The sequence below is a fragment of the Carcharhinus amblyrhynchos genome, chromosome 28 (genome assembly GCF_965287045.1).
Source record: "Carcharhinus amblyrhynchos chromosome 28, sCarAmb.v2.hapA, whole genome shotgun sequence".
Classification (NCBI taxonomy): domain Eukaryota; kingdom Metazoa; phylum Chordata; class Chondrichthyes; order Carcharhiniformes; family Carcharhinidae; genus Carcharhinus; species Carcharhinus amblyrhynchos.
The window spans coordinates 14,012,023-14,029,967 of NC_137351.1; the positions used below are offsets into that span (position 1 = coordinate 14,012,023).

At 44.8% G+C, this 17,945-nt stretch overlaps 1 protein-coding gene across 1 annotated transcript in view; it reads left to right on the forward strand.

Moving 5' to 3' along the window:
* Positions 1-17,945, forward strand: part of spg11 (SPG11 vesicle trafficking associated, spatacsin) — a 157,058-nt gene that overhangs the window by 67,342 nt on the left and 71,771 nt on the right. Inside the window, exons 17-20 of the mRNA XM_080214326.1 lie at positions 3,410-3,516; positions 5,313-5,458; positions 6,309-6,473; positions 15,023-15,089. Of these exons, the coding sequence (XP_080070452.1) occupies positions 3,410-3,516; positions 5,313-5,458; positions 6,309-6,473; positions 15,023-15,089 (485 nt within the window). The remainder of the gene's footprint in view (positions 1-3,409; positions 3,517-5,312; positions 5,459-6,308; positions 6,474-15,022; positions 15,090-17,945) is intronic.

Below are 17,945 nucleotides of genomic sequence, written 5' to 3' on the forward strand. Positions count from 1 at the left end.
TGTAGGGTGTCGAAATTTGCTGATGACACCAAGATTGGGGGAAAGGCAAATTGTGCGGAGGGTGTGGAGAGTCTGCAGAAGGATCTAGATAGGCTGGGCGAATGGGCCAGGAAATGGCAAATGGAATTTAATGTTGGCAAGTGTGAGGTGGTCCACTTTGGTAGGAAGAATGGTAGGAAGGACTATTACTTACGTGGCGAAAAACTGCAGCAGGCGACGGTGCAGAGGGACCTCGGGGTCCTTGTGCATGAGTCGCAAAAACCCAGCCTGCAGGTGCAGCAGGTGGTCAGGAAGGCGAATGGGATGCTGGCCTTCATAGCGAGGGGGATTGAATATAAAAGTAGGGAGGTCTTGCTGCAGCTGTATAGGGCATTGGTGAGGCCGCAGCTGGAGTACTGTGTGCAGTTTTGGGCGCCGCACCTGCGCAAGGATATTTTGGCCTTGGAGGGAGTGCAGAGGAGGTTTACTAGGCTGATACCGGAGTTGAGGGGGTTGAGCTATGAGGAGAGGCTGAATAAACTAGGCTTGTACTCGTTAGAGTTTAGAAGAATGAGGGGAGATCTCATTGAGACGTATAAGATGATGAATGGGATGGATAGGATAGAGGTGGAAAGACTCTTCCCGCTCAAAAAAGACAGTAGGACTAGGGGGCACAGCCTCAAGATAAAGGGGGGGCGGTTCAGAACGGAGTTGAGGAGGAACTTCTTCACTCAAAGGGTGGTGAATCTCTGGAATTCTCTGCCCGTTGAAGTGGTGGAGGCTGCCTCGCTAAATATTTTTAAGAAGCGGGTTGATGGGTTTTTGATAAGAGAGGGGATTAAGGGTTATGGGGAGAGGGCGGGAAAGTGGAACTGAGCCACGACAGATCAGCCATGATCTTATTGAATGGCGGGGCAGGCTCGAAGGGCCAGATGGCCTACTCCTGCTCCTATTTCTTATGTTCTTATGTTCTTATGGCCCCTGTGCAAGAATGATGCAAATTTGTGAAGTGTTCCATATTTTTGGGCAGCATAGTGGTTAGCACTGCTGCTTCACATTGACAGGGATCCAGGATCGATCCCCAGCTTGGGTCACTGTCCGTGCGAAGTCTGCACGTTCTCCCATGTCTGTGTGGGTTTCTCTTCTCAATCCAAAGATGTGTGGATTAGTTTGATTGGTCACATTAAATTGACCCTAGTGTCAGGGAGACACTAGCAGGGTAAGTACGTGGGGATAGGGATTGAGTAGGATTGTGGTTAGTGCAGGCTCGATGGGCTTAAATAGCCTCCTTCTGCAATAAAGGGATTCTATTGAAAATGTCATATTCAGATCTTTGATGTTCCAGATAGCCACGATAAATGCCAGAAGTTAAAATAGATGATTCCAGATATATGGAAATCTTTATACAGGCTCTTCAGGCCTTCTTAAAATTAAAAATTTGAGCTTGTGTCTATGCTTCCTTGTATGTTGGAACATAGGGTAAATGTGTAATGGGTTCATAGCTTAATCAGAGAATCCTGTAGTCGCAGAAGGAGTCCATTCAGCCCATTAGATGGCGTCCTCTGGTCTTGCTGTCCTTGGAAGCAGGAAGGGCATGTAATTAGTGACGTGGTGGTGCACTGGAACCCTGCTGCCTTCCTGTCTCTGCATTCTGGGGCAAGAAGACCCATGGTCCACCTTAGACCATACGACATAGGAGTAGAATTAGGCCACTTGGCCTATTGAGTCTGGTCCACATTCAATTGTGCCTGATATTTTTCTCATCCCTAATCTCCTGCCTTTTCCCCATAACACCTGACCCCTTCTTAATCAAGAACCTATTTATCTCTGTCTTAAAGACACTTCGACCTTCCTGCCTGATGCCTGTTTGATGCCCTTATGTAACCAATTAATGGCTGTTTGAAGACCTCATGCTGCCACTGCTGGTACTGACCCAGTTGCACGTGGGCTTGTGTCGCAACTAAAACTGTTCAGCCAGCTTCTCACTTCTGGGATTGGGGGGGGGAATTAAAGGGGGTCATTGGCTGATTGAGGGACTGGACATCTGGAAGGGGCTCAAGGTGTAGGGTGAGCAGCTAGGAGCCAATCCCTCCCTGTTTGATGACCCCTTCTTCACATTACTTAATTGTGGCCTGGTTGGCCCACAATCCTGGGATTCTGGTAGGCGTTGTTTCTGCAGCAGCCATGGACTGCCCTGTGGCGCTGCTGAGCACAAGAATGGATGGCCTCTGGATTGAGTAGGCAAGTCGTCTGCCCCCAGGGACTTGATTCCAGGGGAAGGTCAGCTGGTGGCCTTGTCACAGTCTAATTGACTTGTAGTTCACTGGGTCTTGCTGCAAAGAGATAGTGTGAGTGTCTCCAGCCAGCAGGCGAGATCCTTGACACCTCAATAAAATTCTGGCCATCATGTCGGTACTGGGTCTTTGGGAGACCTTTCCAATGAGTCTCACTCCTCTTCCTTGTCTCCATAGCCAGATTAATCCTCTTCAAGTGTATGTTCAGTTGCTCTTTTGGATCATTTCTGATTTCAGTGTGCTATCAGGTAGAGCTTCAGATATTTGAGAACCCTCTGTGGAGATTTAATTTCCTCTTATTTTTGTTGTGAATTTCTTTAGATCTGTGATCTCTACTTTTTTCGTTATTAGGTGGGAATTTTGTGATTTTTTTTTCCCCAAGATAGCTAATAAATATAGACAAATGAACAGACAAAATTCCTCCCCAAATAGAGGGATAATCGGGATAGCTGTATTCAAATATAGTCACCTTGATGAGTGAATCATGACATTCCCACATATCAATCAGAAAAGTAGATTTGAAGGATTATGCAATTATCTGGAGAATAGTTATTAAAATAAAGCATTACTCTGAAAAGGCGTCAATTACAATTTATTCAGATTCTGAAAATTTAATTTTCACTAAAAATCATTGCAAGTTATTCAGTTTTTTTAATAAAGCAATCACTAACAATTGTGGTTTAATTTTATGTTAATTTGTGAGATACTGGTGGCATTTTAGGAAAACACAAGTCCTCATAATGGGCAGAAACTGTCATTGAATTAGTAGTCGAGTGCATGTCAAGGAGCTAATCTAAGAATCTGTACAGATAATCTGTCCCTGGCCACTGTGTTCAGCTTCAGTTGCACAACCGTACTGCCAGAAAAGAAAAAATGCAAGCTATACTGGGGTCAAATTTAAATTCATAGAGAAGTTGTCTCCCCATAGTTAAAGAGGTTTAAAATTAGGATTTGCAACTTGATTTTGTACTTGGTGAACGTATCTTGTGAAACCTGATGAAAGTTTAAAATTGATTCATTTATCTAGCTATAAAGAAAATTGTAATACTCATAGAATGTTAGCAATTGCTGGACTCTCAGGGATATCGCTTGTATTTTCTGTTCCCTGAGGATTTTGTCGTTTGCTTGTTTAACAGGTTGAAACCCTCCAACTGCCCTTCTCTGGATGATGCAACTCTCCATGTTGCCCACCCCTGGTTTGAATTTCTAATGAGAATGAGAGAGGTTGCTGATGATCGAGGAGGTATTCTTTATTTTTTTTTAACACCGTCACACCCTGTTTTGAGGTTAATGAGTGAAAGATTCCTGAGCTGGTTATCAGCCTGTTGAACCGTGTTGAATGTTCCTTCTGTGGCCAACAAGTTCTGGCATTGGACTCGAACCTGAAGTTTCTGGGCCAGCAGTAGAGTGCTACCACTGGGCCACGAGGCTTCCTTGTTGTTTCCAGTCAGAGTGAAGTGAAAGATCATGAACTACCACAGCCAGTGCTGGGATTGGACCTGCACCATTGGTATCTCTCTGTATCACAGTCCTTCCTGTTGGCGAACACTTCAGTGGTCACGGGCATTCAGCCTCTGACCTTCGGGTAAGCATTCTCCAAGGCGGCCTTCACGACTCATGACAGTGCAGAGTCGCTGAACAGAGACTGATAGCCAAGTTCCGCACACATGAGGACGGTCTCAACAGGGATCTTGGGTTCATGTCGCACTATCTGTAGCCCCCGTGACTTGCCTGGGTTTGCAAAACCTCACTTACTGTACTGTCTGGAGACAATACACATCTCTGTAACCTGTGATCAGTGCTCCTTCCACTCACATTGTCAGCCACTTCAGGTCTTGAACAGCAGGTTAGATGTAAGAATTCGCATTCTAATCAGTAATCTCTAAACTGTCTGTGCTTTATATGCTCTGCCTGAGGCCAGAACTCTCCATTCACCTGATGAAGAGGGAAACCTCGAAAGCTTGTGAGTCTATTATCAAATAAATCGGTTGGACTAAAACCTGGTGTTGTCAGACTTTTTACTGTGTTTACGCCAGTCCAACGCCAGCATACCCACATCACAGTCTAGCCAGCTGAGCTAAACAACCTCCAATAGGAGTTATTCTTTACACTCTGTAACAGTAAGTATTCTCCAACACCCAGGTTGAAGTCCAATAGGTTTATTTGGTAGCACGAGCTTTCAGAGCAATGCTCCGAAAGCTCGTGCTACTAAATAAATCTGTTGGACTTTAACCTGGTGTTGTGAGACTACTTACTGTGCCTAGCCCGGTCCAATGCTGGCAACTCCACATCGTGACACTGGGGCAGCACGGTAGCACTGTGGTTAGCACTGCTGCTTCACAGCTCCAGGGACCTGGGTTTGATTCCTTGCTTGGGTCACTGTGTGGAGTTTGCGCATTCTCTTCGTATCAGCGTGGGTTTCCTCCGGGTGCTCTGGTTTTCTCCCACGGTCCAAAGACGTGCGGGTTAGGTTGATTGGCCATACAAAATTGCCCCTTAGTGTCTGAGATGCGTAGGTTAGGAAGATTAGCAGGTAAATATTGTAGAAATATGGGGGTAGGGCCTGGGTGGGATTGTGGTTGATGCAGGCTTGATGGGCCAAATAGCCTCTTCCTGCACTGTATGATTTCTATGATTCTTTAACAGTAAATGCTTGTTAATTAAATAACTAATGTCTTCTTAATTTGGCTGTAATATAGCTGCTATTCAAGGCATCAATATTGCACTTAGGAAAAAAAACTGTCCCACTTGGAGAAGTAAATTCCACTGGCAGTATTGGGTGTTTCTCATTGACTATGCTCAAGTATTGAAGCTAATGGTTGAGCATCTGTTTGGAATGGAATTCTGGCGAATTATATCGTCACTAGAAACACCTTGCAGTATTTGTTTTATAACTAATTTTGCATTGTGTTCAGTCTTGTTTCCTCGCCCAGCTGGCTTGATAGTAAATACTGTGTTATATTTCGTGCTTCAGCCACACTTGAGGGGTTGGTTCATATTTCAGTCTCGACTACATTGACATTCATTCTGTCCTTCTAGATACATCTGTGACATTTCAAGCAAGTCTGGCCAATGCTCAAATGCTGATTCCCAGTAACCAGGCTAGTGTCAGCAGCATGCTGCTGGAGGGTCACACACTGATGGCATTAGCCACCATTATGTTTGCCCCTGGAGGAATTGATCAGGTGAGTTAAAATGAGCCATAGCTTTTTAAAACTAGTGTCCTGTATGTGTTTATGTTTCTAATAATTGAGATTGGATTGGAAGACCCTAAATTTCATGCAGTTACAGGTATTTTAAGATCTATTATTAATTAATTGGGGCGGCATGGTGACACAATAGTTAGCACTGCTTTTTCGCAGCGCCAGAGAGCCCGGGTTCAATTCCCAGCTTGGGTCACTGTGTGGAGTTTGCACATTCTCTCCGTGTCTGTGTGGATTTCCTCCGGGTGCTCTGGTTTCCTCCCACAGTCTAAAGATGTGAGGGTTAGGTTGATCTGGCTTTGCTAAATTGCCACTTAGTGTCGGGGGACTAATAGGGTAAATATGTGGGGTTATGGGGATAGGGTCTGGGTGAGATTTGGTTGCTGCAGACTTGATGGGCTAAATTGCCGCCTCCTGCACTGTAGGGATTCTATGAAATGGCAATTTATTTAAGAATATCTGCTTTCCTGGAACTCATGTTACAGAAACCATGGTGTTCTATCTATTGAGTCACAATTCACATACAGTCCGCAGTTGTATTTAAATATATGCAATACTCTGCCTTGTACCACTTATCACTTTCTTTCAATCAAACAATATAGCAAGCCGCTAGTATCCTATGATTATATTACGCAATTCTGCTCTCTGAAAGCTATCCATTTATTCCCATCTCAAATTCATACTCTCAAGTTACCCATTCACTGACATACCATATAATCTTTCTTTCTGAAACATGAACTGTTTCTCCCTCCACAGACCTTGCTAAGTATTTCCAGCATCTGCAGTCCTTCACTTTTGTGTAAAGGAAAGTCTTTCTTTATGGTTTCTTTAGGTAATGCAGGAAAGAAAAGATGCTGGTGATTCTCTCTGGAAAGTAGATCCGCAGCTTTTGAAAATGGCACTGGCTCCTTATCCCAAGTTGCGAGCTGCTCTTTTTCCACAGCTCACTCCTCATGGCATTCCACCGCTGGACATCTCTCTCTACCATCTTTTGCAGGTATTTGTGGTGCACCACTGATGGATTGTATCTCCCCAGATTTCCAAGAATGATTTGTCAGCTGAAATTCATAAGAGAACATTTTATTCTGATTTGCTTGGGGCAGCAAGGTAGCACAGTGGTTAATGGCGCTGATGCAGCAACAAGGACCCTTCAATTCAATTCCTGGCATGGGCCACTGTCTGTGTGGAATTTGCACATTCTCCCTGTGTCTGCGTGGGTTTCCTCTGGGTGCTCCGGTTTACTCCCACAGTCCGAAGATGTGCAGATTAGGTGGATTGGCCATGCTAAATTACCCTGCAGTAGAGGGGGACTGGCTAGGGCACATGTATGGGATTGTTGTGATAGGGCCTGGGTGGGATTGGGGTTGGTGCAGACTCAATGGACCAAATAGCCTCTTTTGGCACTGTAAAGATTCTATGATTTAAAACTCATTTGTTTACGTGTTTATATCAGGGGGAGAGAGAGAGCGTAGTTGTGTCAGCACGATGAAGGTCATGTCCTATGTTCCAAGCCATTTATTGTGAACTTGATTCTTGAGCTATTATGTCCACACAGTGATTGAGTTTGTTCCAGGTGGCGTACACCTCAGGATGAAACAACATACACTGACCCAGGGATAACACAAGACACATCGGCTGCAATTCTCCTGTCTCGTACGCCCCACGACTGATGCCAGCGCAGAGAATTTGGCACTCAGCCAAACCCCTGTTCATAGCATTTGGCCTGGAGAATCCCAGGCACATGCCATGTCTGAGAATTCCAGCCGCTTACTTGCTCTATCCTTGTATTTGCATAACCTGAAATTAAAAGACCATAAAGTGTTATCTGTGAATTTCAGCGAACAGGAATTGTTGATCTGAGTGTGCATGGTTTGATTAAATTAGCTCTTTAAGGAGATCTTTCTTGGTGCTCAGCGGAAATTTATTCCGATGGTCAAAAAGGACCGTAGGAGGAGAGGTAATAAGCCATGGATAACGAAGGAGGTGAAGGAAAGTGTTAAATTAAAAGCGGAGGCGTTTAGAGTAGCTAAGAGTAGTGGGCGAGAAGAGGATTGGGAGAGGTTTAAATGTCAACAAAGATTGACAAAGAAGTTGATAAAGAAGGGTAGGAGAAACTATGAAGCTGGGCTAGCGCTTAATATAAAAAAGGATAGCAAGAGTTTTTATAAATATATAAAAAGGAAGAGGCTGGCTAGGGTGAACGTTGGTCCCTTAGAGGATGAGAAGGGGGACTTAGTGGTAGGGGATGGGGATATGGCGGAGGTCTTGAATAACTTTTTTGTTTCGGTCTTCACGGAGGAGGACGTGAATAATTTGCTGGATGTTAGAGATGGAAAGGTGGTAGGACTGGAGGGTCTCGATGACATTACTGTTACTAGAGAGGTGGTGCTCGACAGACTGGAAGGGCTGATTGTGGACAAGTCCCCAGGACCGGATGGAATGCATCCGAGGGTCCTGAAAGAAATGGCGGAGGTGATAGTGGATGCCTTGGTGGTTATTTTCCAGACGTCGCTGGATTCCGGGGAAGTGCCGGAAGATTGGAAAATGGCTAATGTTACGCCGTTGTTTAAGAAGGGTGCCGGGCAAAAGGCGGGGAATTATAGGCCTGTTAGTTTAACGTCTGTTGTAGGTAAAATGTTAGAATCCGTCATCAAGGAGGAAATAGCGAGGCATCTTGAGGGGAACTGCTTGATAGAGCAGACGCAGCACGGTTTCCTTAAAGGGAAGTCGTGTCTGACAAATTTACTGGAGTTCTATGAGGATGTGTCTAGGGCGGTGGATAAAGGAGAGCCGGTGGATGTGGTCTTTCTGGATTTTCAGAAGGCATTTGACAAGGTACCTCACAAGAGGTTATTACAGAAGGTCAGGGGGCATGGAGTTGGGGGTAGGGTGTTAGCGTGGATAGAGGACTGGTTGTCAAATAGGAGGCAGAGAGTGGGGGTCAATGGGTGCTATTCGGATTGGCGGATGGTGATTAGTGGAGTGCCCCAGGGGTCGGTGCTGGGGCCTCAGCTATTTACCATTTATGTAGATGATCTGGAGGAGGGAACCGAGTGTAGGGTGTCGAAATTTGCTGATGACACCAAAATTGGTGGAAAGGCAAATTGTGCGGAGGGTGTGGAGAGTCTACAGAAGGATCTAGATAGGCTGGGCGAATGGGCCAGGAAATGGCAAATGGAATTTAATGTTGGTAAGTGCGAGGTGGTTCACTTTGGTAGGAATAATGGTAGGAAGGATTATTACTTATGTGGAAAAAAACTGCAGCAGGCGACGGTGCAGAGGGACCTCGGGGTCCTTGTGCATGAGTCGCAAAAACCCAGCTTGCAGGTGCAGCAGGTGGTCAGGAAGGCGAATGGGATGCTGGCCTTCATCGCGAGGGGGATTGAATATAAAAGTAGGGAGGTCTTGCTGCGGCTGTATAGGGCATTTGGTGAGGCCGCAGCTGGAGTACTGTGTGCAGTTTTGGGCGCTGTACTTACGCAAGGATATTTTAGCCTTGGAGGGAGTGCAGAGGAGGTTTACTAGGCTGATGCCGGAGTTGAGGGGGTTGAGCTATGAGGAGAGGCTGAATAGATTAGGCTTGTACTCATTAGAGTTTAGAAGAATGAGGGGAGATCTCATTGAGACGTATAAGATGATGAATGGGATGGATAGGATAGAGGTGGAGAGACTCCTCCCGCTCAGAAAGGATAGTAGGACTAGGGGGCATAGCCTCAAGATAAAGGGGGGGCGGTTTAGAACAGAGTTGAGGAGGAACTTCTTCACTCAAAGAGTGGTGAATCTCTGGAATTCTCTGCCCGTTGAAGTGGTGGAGGCTGCCTCGCTAAATATTTTTAAGACGCGGGTTGATGGGTTTTTGATGAGAGAGGGGATTAAGGGTTATGGGGAGAGGGCGGGAATGTGGAACTGAGTCACGACAGATCAGCCATGATCTTATTGAATGGCGGGGCAGGCTCGAAGGGCTAGATGGCCTACTCCTGCTCCTATTTCTTATGTTCTTAACTTTTTTTTGGAACAAATTTGCATCACTTAATTAGTGGATTTTGTTGAAATTAAAATGAAAGAACTTTGTAACCCATGTTATTTTATCTAATGAGCTGTTACATATGTAGATAGTTTTGATGGTTCTGATGTAATCATTAATTTCCTTATTTAAATTAGACAACATTCTAAATAATTGCATAGTCGCCATGAAAATGCTCTGCAAATTTTTAAAAATTTATTATTGTCACAAGTAGGCTTACGTTAACACTGCAATGAACTTACTGTGAAAATCCCTTAGTTGCCTTAGGCACCTGCTCAGGTACACTGAGGGAGAATTTAGCATGGCCAGTGCACCTAACTAACATGTCTTTCCGACTGTGAGAGGAAACTGGAGTACATAAGAACATAAGAAATAGGAGCAGGAGTAGGCCATCCAGCCCCTCGAGCCTGCCCCGCCACTCAACAAGATCACGGCCGATCCGCCGCTGCACAGTTCCACTTTCCCGCCCTCTCCCCACAAACCCCAATCCCCTCTCCCACCAAAAACCCATCAACCCATGTCTTAAAAAGATCCAGCGAGGTAGCCTCCACCACCTCAACGGGCAGAGAACTCCAGAGACCCACCACCCCCCAAGTGAAGAAGCTCCTCCCCAACTCCGCTCCAAACCGCCCCCCTTTTATCTTGAGGATAAAGGAAACCTCTGCAGATTCTGCACTGATAGTGACCCAAGCCAGGAATCTAACCCAGGTCCCTGGCGCTGTGCAACTGTACCGTTCCCTATACTTTTCTGTATCTAATTTGACGGTGTTTGATTTTTAAAATAAATTCAAATGAAATTGGTCTGACCACAGGCCTGACTTTTAACCCATTCGCATACACAGTTAAAATTTGGGCCTTGATTTAAGCAGTTACTGTGGCCTTAAAGAAAGGGAGCAGCAGTAATCGAACAGCATACATCAATGGAAGACATTTCTGGCCTTGCCTATTTTCTAAGCAGGAACTGTGTACCTACGTAGCGTCTGGGCACTGTATTTGCCTTCAGTGTTTCTCAAGTAGAGAGGGAAATCTCGAGAGTTCTTGCTTTTTTTTTGTCCAGTGACGCTTTCTGGAAAGTACATGTGGGAGGGCAGACAGATGGGAACACCGCCACCTCCATGTTCCTCTCCAGGCCACATACCATCCTGAATTGGAAATACATCACTGTTTCTTCACTGTTATTGGGTCAAAATACTGAAATTCTCTGTCTAGTGGTACTTCACTACACAGACTACCAATGGTTCAAGAAGGAAGCTCACCACCACCTTCTTGAGGGCAGTTAGGTTTCGGCAGCAAACTTTGGCTGTATTACCAATGGTCGTATCTATGATTGAATATTTTTGAAGAAAAGGTCTAGAGAGAAAAAATGATAGCAGCTGTGACGGTCCCCCTCTCCCCACAATAATCTCCCAAAGTAACATATGAAAAATGGGCACTTTGTTGAGAAAGTAAGACTTTTAGTTGTGGAACCACAGCATTCTAAAAAAACTCTACTGACAATTTATAATGTTTTTGGGTTTCCATTCTGATGATTGATCTGGGATTTGTTACATTTGATGTGTACAAATGCATTGTGCTTTCCTGTATAATAATTAATAGTTTTGGGGATTGGGCACCCTGTGGCCCACAGAGGCCCCCCTCAGCTGCAAAGGCTGCCCCACATTAAGTGCCCCTATTTATTTCCACAACAATGGCCCCCAATCCCTCACTAGGGCCTCCTAATAGATCACAGTGACCCTGCCCCATCTACTTATCAGCTGGGGCCTCATTCATGGCATCTACTCTAGGTCCAGCTGTAAGCCCACCAGTGACCGCCACAACATCCAGCTGGCCAATTTATTTCAAAGGCCTGGCACTGCGATGGCAGTCAATTAGTTACCTGTTGTTGCTGCTGCTAGAAATGGCCACATTGGAGTTTGCATGGCTTTCCAGTTGGTTGACGTGGCCATCATCATGGCCATTCCATTTTTTTTTATTTATTAGTGTCACAAGTAGGCTTACATTAACACTGTAATGAAGTTATTGTGAAAATCCCCTAGTCGCCACACTCCGGCACTTATTCGGGAATGCTGAGGGAGAATTTAGCGTGGCCAGTGCACCTAACCAGCACATCTTTCGGACTATGGGAGGAAACCGGAGCACCCGGAGGAAAGCCATGCAGCTGAGGGGAGAACGTGCAGACTTTGCATAGAATAACTGCTGATACTCCCATGCTGAGAATTGAACCCGGGTACCTGGCACTGTGAGGCAGCAGTGCTAACCACTGTTCCATCGTGCTGCCCATTTAGCCTGATATGTGTGCTAGATGTGAATTAGAAGATCGTTTTACAAGCATTTAGGTGTCAGTTATGCACTGTGGCTAGCATTCTTGCCTCTGAGTCAGAAAGTTGAGGATTCAAGCCTTTTTCTGGAGACTTGAGCATATAATCCAGGCTTTCACTTTCTGCGCATAGCTGAGGGAGTGCTGCACTGTCAGAAATGCCGTCTTTTGGCAGAAGAGCTCAAAAGACCTCAATACTATTTTGAGGAGAGGAGCTGTCCTGCCTAATATATGCCCCTCAATCAGTGCCACCAAAAACAGATTATCTGGTTGTTTATCACTTACCCTTTTTGGTTTTTATGAAAGCTTTGACCAAACTGATTGCCGTAGTTCCCTACATTACAACAATGACCACACTTCAAAAGCATAAACTGTGAAGCAGTTTGAGACATCCTGAGGTTATGTATATATAAACGCAAATTTGTTATTTCTATTATCCTCTAGTACATTTGGTCCTTTTTTCTAATCTGCTATACTGCCAGATGAGAAGTAGAAGATATTTTAAAAGCTCAGTCATTTTCAGAAATGAAATTGTAATGTTATTGTGCCATTCAGCCAGATTACTTATTTTTAAGAAAAACATTTTATCTGAGAAGGAATGAGAGTTTAAATTGACTGGCTTCAGGCCAGCCGGATGATTAATGTTACTGCTTTTATCATATTCCTCAGTGAGTGCAGGGCAGGATAATTTTCCAATGTTCTTGATGCTATAATCTCAGTTGCAATATGTTGGGAAAGTATGTCCTAGGCAGAGGATACACCTGTGCAGTTTTTGGGTTATAGGAAACGAAATAACAGTATGCAATAAAGAAACGTTACCCACACACGCATTTTGGCAAATGGGAAGTTGCTTTTGATGACCCTGTCATTAAATAAATGGAATTTTGATGTTGAAAGAAGTCATGCAAAGTATAAAAATTAAGGGAAAAATGTTATAAATGTGGCTGTGTTATATATATATAAATAAAAAAGTGGTTGCATGATTGTTTAAGAGCAGATCACATGACTTGATCATGCTGTCATTGGGTTTTTCACAGGCTTAGTTTCAGTTTCTGCTCTGTACAGACAATAGTTCCCCTTGTGTTATTTTGAATCTACATGTGCAAACCACGCCCTTTTCTTTTTGTTTAAAACCCACAACCCTAATGTAGTTGGGACATTAGGTTCAGGGTAGATGAAGTTTACTCTGCTTCATGTCCGGGATAACACTGTTGCTGTAATAGGTTTTACTACAACTTGTGTTGCCTGAGATGAGTGCTTATCTGTGAAGGAAATGCTGGCCCAAGGCAAAGAGATGTGAATAGCGATTTAAGAAAAAACCATCAATCCTTTAAAGAGAAAGAAAGGCGAGAATGCAGAATGTGGTGTTACAGCTGTAGCTAGGGTGTAGAGAAAGATCAATATAATATATAAGGTAGGTCCATGCAAAAGTCTGATGGCGACAGGGAAGAAGCTGTTCTTGAATCGGTTGGTACGCAGTCTCAGACTTCTGTATCTTTTTCTCAAAGGAAGTAGGTGGAAAAGAGTATGTCCAGAGTGCATGGGGTCCTTGATTTATGTTGGCTGCTTAACAAGGCAGTGAGAAATCTAGACAGAGTAAATGGGTGGGAGGCTGGTTTGCGTGATGGACTGGGCTATGTTCATGACCCTTTTGTGGTTTCATGTGGTCTTGGACAGAGCAGGAACCTTACAAAGCTGTGATACAACCAGAAAGAATGCTTTCTACGGTGCATATGTAAAGTTGGTTAGAGTCGTAATGGACATGCCAAGTTGGGGAGAATGCCAAAGGGAGAATGTTTGATTATTTGATTTGAGGACCCATCTGATTGCTTAATAGAAATAATGAATCCAGGGTGAGATTGCCTGGGATTTCCGGGACCTGCTCAACATGGATGCAAATCTCTTTATGGCTGCTAACTCTCACAAGAGGGCCATAACCAGGATTTGCGCTGGAGATCCCAAAATGAGATCTTCCTCACCCTCATACTGGGCGTAAACCTGGATACCATCAATTTGAATATATTTAAATGAATGGCATATCGAATTTCTTATGGGGTTGGCAGAATGCCACGCTGGTAGGAATCACTACTGTCTGGCAGCAGTCAAGATGACCACACCAGGACCACGAAGGCTAGTGTAGAATTTTGCATGGATCTACCTTGTATAATGTTATCATATTACATTATATTTTTTGGGGCGGCACGGTAGCACAGTGGTTAACACTGCTGCTTCACAGCTCCAGGGACCCAGGTTTGATTCCCAGCTCGGATCACTGTCTGTGTGGAGTTTGCACATTCTCCTTGTGTCTGCATGGGTTTCCTCCGGGTGCTCTGGTTTCCTCCCACAGTCCAAAGATGTGTGGGTTAGGTTGATTGGCGATGCTAAAATTGCCCCTTAATGTCCTGAGATGCTTAGGTTACAGGGATTAGCGGGTACAATATGTAGTGGTATGGGGGTAGGGCCTGGGTGGGATTGTGGTCGGTGCAGACTCGATGGGCTGAAGGGCCTCTTTCTGCACTATAGGGTTTCTATGATGCTATATTGATCTTTCTCTACACCCTAGTTGTGGCTGTAACACTACATTCTGCACTCTTGCTTTTCTTTCTCTTTGAACGGTATGCTTTGTCTGTATAGTGTACAAGAGACAATACTTTTCACTGTATCCCAATACATGTGCGCTGGCATTGCCAGGATGGCACTGTCAAAAGGCAGGGCCAAAGGAAACAGCTGACAGTGGGGGGAGGGGGGATTACCAGTGATAGAAGGGGTAATCCCGATATCTGTTGGAGGGGTGGGATGCCCTAATTTAAAAAAGACAAAGGTGCCCCAGTCTCTGGAGCTGACTGTGCTGTGTTCTATTGGGTCCCATCCTAAGAATGACAGTTCATACTTGTCATCTGTCGTGAGATCTGGAGAGAAAACCTGCCTGCTTCTCTGGGAAGAAATGATGGTTTTCAGTGAAAATCTTTTTGGGAAAACTCCATCCAATGAGTCTTTTTCACAATGCTGTACTTTTCATTTCATTTTCAGTTGAACACGAATTAAGAACTTTTAAATAGTTTAAAGTTGTTCAACATATGATTTGGAGTAAAGCTTATCCTCCAAGTCCAGACTCACATTGAAGAAATGGGTGCAGGTGTTCAATGTGTACAGATGTTTTATTGCAGCAGACTTTGTTCATGGTTTTTTTTCTCTTTTTATGCAGTCATTACAGCCCTTTGATCCATCGCGCCTCTTTGGCTGGCAGTCTGTCAATTTACTCTCTACTGGTGGTAAGTTCCTTTCATATTAAATTAGTGTAACCAGAATAATGGAAGCAGGTAGGAGGGATCCAAGTATGGAAGCTTGGCAAACTTTCAAGGGCTGTTAAGGTACTTTTTTATATTAATTTCTCAGGCTCATTCTGAATTGCTGAGCTCATTAATTTCTGTTTCTCAATTTGTCCTGTACAAATAAATGTTCCTTGACGTGCGCAGGTAATAGGTAGAATTTTTTTACACCTGTTTTGCAGCAGGAAAATGTCGTAAAATCTAGCATCATGCAACTTGTGGGAATGGGTTTCTCGCCCATTCTGATTTTCCCCAAAAAATTGTTGTGATTGGGTGCCTGGGCGAAACATCAATTTGCTTTTCTCTTTGCATTCATCAGTGTCGTTGAGTTTCACTCCCAGTTGTCCCAGCTCACCTGCGTTAATGACCTCTTTCACTGCAGCCAGCATGGCCAGGAAAACGCCTCTATAAAAGTCAGATTCAGGCGTTTGATCAGTGAGGGGGAGCTAGGAGTGAAGTCTTCGTGTGCAAACTGCTCCGTGCTTGACAGCCATGTTGTGTTTTGGGTCGGATGGGAGGGAGGGGGCTGGAGTGCATGCGGGGGATTTATTTGATTTATTATTGTCACATTTATTAACATACAGTTTAAGAGTATTGTTTCTTGTGTGCTGTACAGACAAAGCATACCGTTCATAGAGAAGGAAACAGAGTGCAGAATGTCGTGTTACAGTCATAGTTAGGGTGTAGAGAAAGATCAACTGAATGTGAGGCAGGTCCATTCAAAAGTCTGATGGCAGCAGAGAAGAAGCTGTTCTTGAGTTGGTTGATACGTGACCTCAGACTTGTATCTTCTTCCCGAAGGAAGAAGGTGGAAGAGAGAATGCCCAGCATGCATGTGGTCCTTAATTATGCTGGCTGCTTTGCTGAGGCATTGGGAAGTGTGGACAGAGGCTGGTTTGTGTGATGGATTGGGCTACGTTCACGATCTTTTGTAGTTCCTTGCAGTCTTGGGCAGAGCAGGAGCCACACCAAGCTGTGATACCATCAGAAAGAATGCTTTCTATGATGCATCTGTAAAAGTTGGTGAGAGTCATAGCTGACGTGCCAAATTTCCTTAATCTTCTGAGAAAATAGAGGGGATGGAGGGCTCTTATTTCTCACAGGGCCCAAGCAGGAACCTGGCTCAGAATGCTGACCTTGGGTCTTAGCGCTGATTCTGGGTCCTAGTGTAGGCAGCAGCAAACACTGTTGCAGGTGAGGGTTGGGCTGGAAACTCTGAAGTGGCGGTGCTGCAGCATCAGGACTTGTCAAGCAGCACTGTCTGTGCCCACTACAGCATGGATTCTGGGTGTGTGTTTGTGATTGCCCTTCAAGCAACTGTCAGACATCGCATGCTGCTGACAGCTCCAGCTCAGAGGAGAAGTGTAACACCTGTGCCATTTGTTGCAGGACCTGGCAACTCAGGGCATGGAGTGGCACACACCGCCACTGGCTATGAAAGTGATGGCTGCCTCAAACATTTACACCACTGAGTCCTTTCAGACTGCGAGTGGAGATCTTTATGGCATTTCCCCGTCCAGAAGTGTGTCAGGGAGGTCATGGGTGCCCAGGCTGGCCAGTATATTAAATTTGACTTGGACTAGGCCCACAGGAAGCAGGATTCGTGGGCCGAAGGGCCTGTTCTGCGCTGTTATGTTCTATGTTCTATTACAGAGATTCCAAATGTGCAAGGGGCTATAGACTGCACCTACGTCACCGTCAAGGCCCCAGTGAAGAGTCCAGGAAGATTCATGAACAGAAGTTCATTGGTTCTTTTAGGATTGGAATGGAGGGATATGATTCCTGGAAGAGTAGGAGGTTTTAGTTTAGTCAGGCAGCATGGTTGGTGCAGGCTTGGAGGGCCGAGGGGCCTGTTCCTGCGCTGTAATTTTCTTTGTTCTTTGAAAGTGCTTCTGTTCAATAAATGTGCAATTGCTGTGTGGCCAACAGCTGAATATCATTCCTGTCTGTGCCAGACACCCTGGCAGCATGCGTGACAGCTTCCTTTTGAAGAGTTCTGATGTCCCAGAGGTCTTTGAGGAGGAGCCCAGGATGCAGAGATGGCTAGTGGGGGACATGGGGTACACGCTTAGGACGTGGATGATGATGCCTGTGCGGAGGCCTGAGACCTGATACAATGAGGTGCAAATCCCTAGCCTGACGAGTATAGATTTGCGACTAACTTGAGCATAACTCACCATCACACAAACAACGTTTATCAACTGAGACATTGGGTGGAATTTTCCAACATCTTTACGTCTGTTTTGCGGTGGGAAAATGTCGTAAAATTACGCATAAAGTGGCTAGTGCGAATGGCGCCCACTTCCCTGCCTGTCATGATTTTATGACACCTGGATTTCCGACGCAGTCAGCCTGCTGTTGGAAATGGTCGCGAGGCTGATTAATTTACTTAAATGTTGATTTTCATGTGTAGTGAAGCTTTAAAGAATGTCTTAAAGGAATGAAACAAGTTAGAGGGGTGCAGGGAAGGTATGCTAGATCTTGGGACCTGGGCAACTGAAAAGACAGCCACCAATGGTGGAGCAATGAAAATTGGGGGTGCGTAAGAGGCCAGAGGAGTGCCGATAATCTTGGAGGGTCATGCCCTGAAAGAGATTGGGTTTGGGAGGAAGGATCCATGGAGAGACTTGAAAACAAAGATGGAAATGAAAGAGAATCAAGGATGGATCATTAAAGAAGTAGTTGTGGGTGTAAAAGAAATAGGGCAAAAAGACATTCTAATGACTTTTTCAACGTTAATGCTTCTAAGAAAACAGAATGCAATGAGAATATTTTTCCTATTTTCTGTTCCAGAATTGT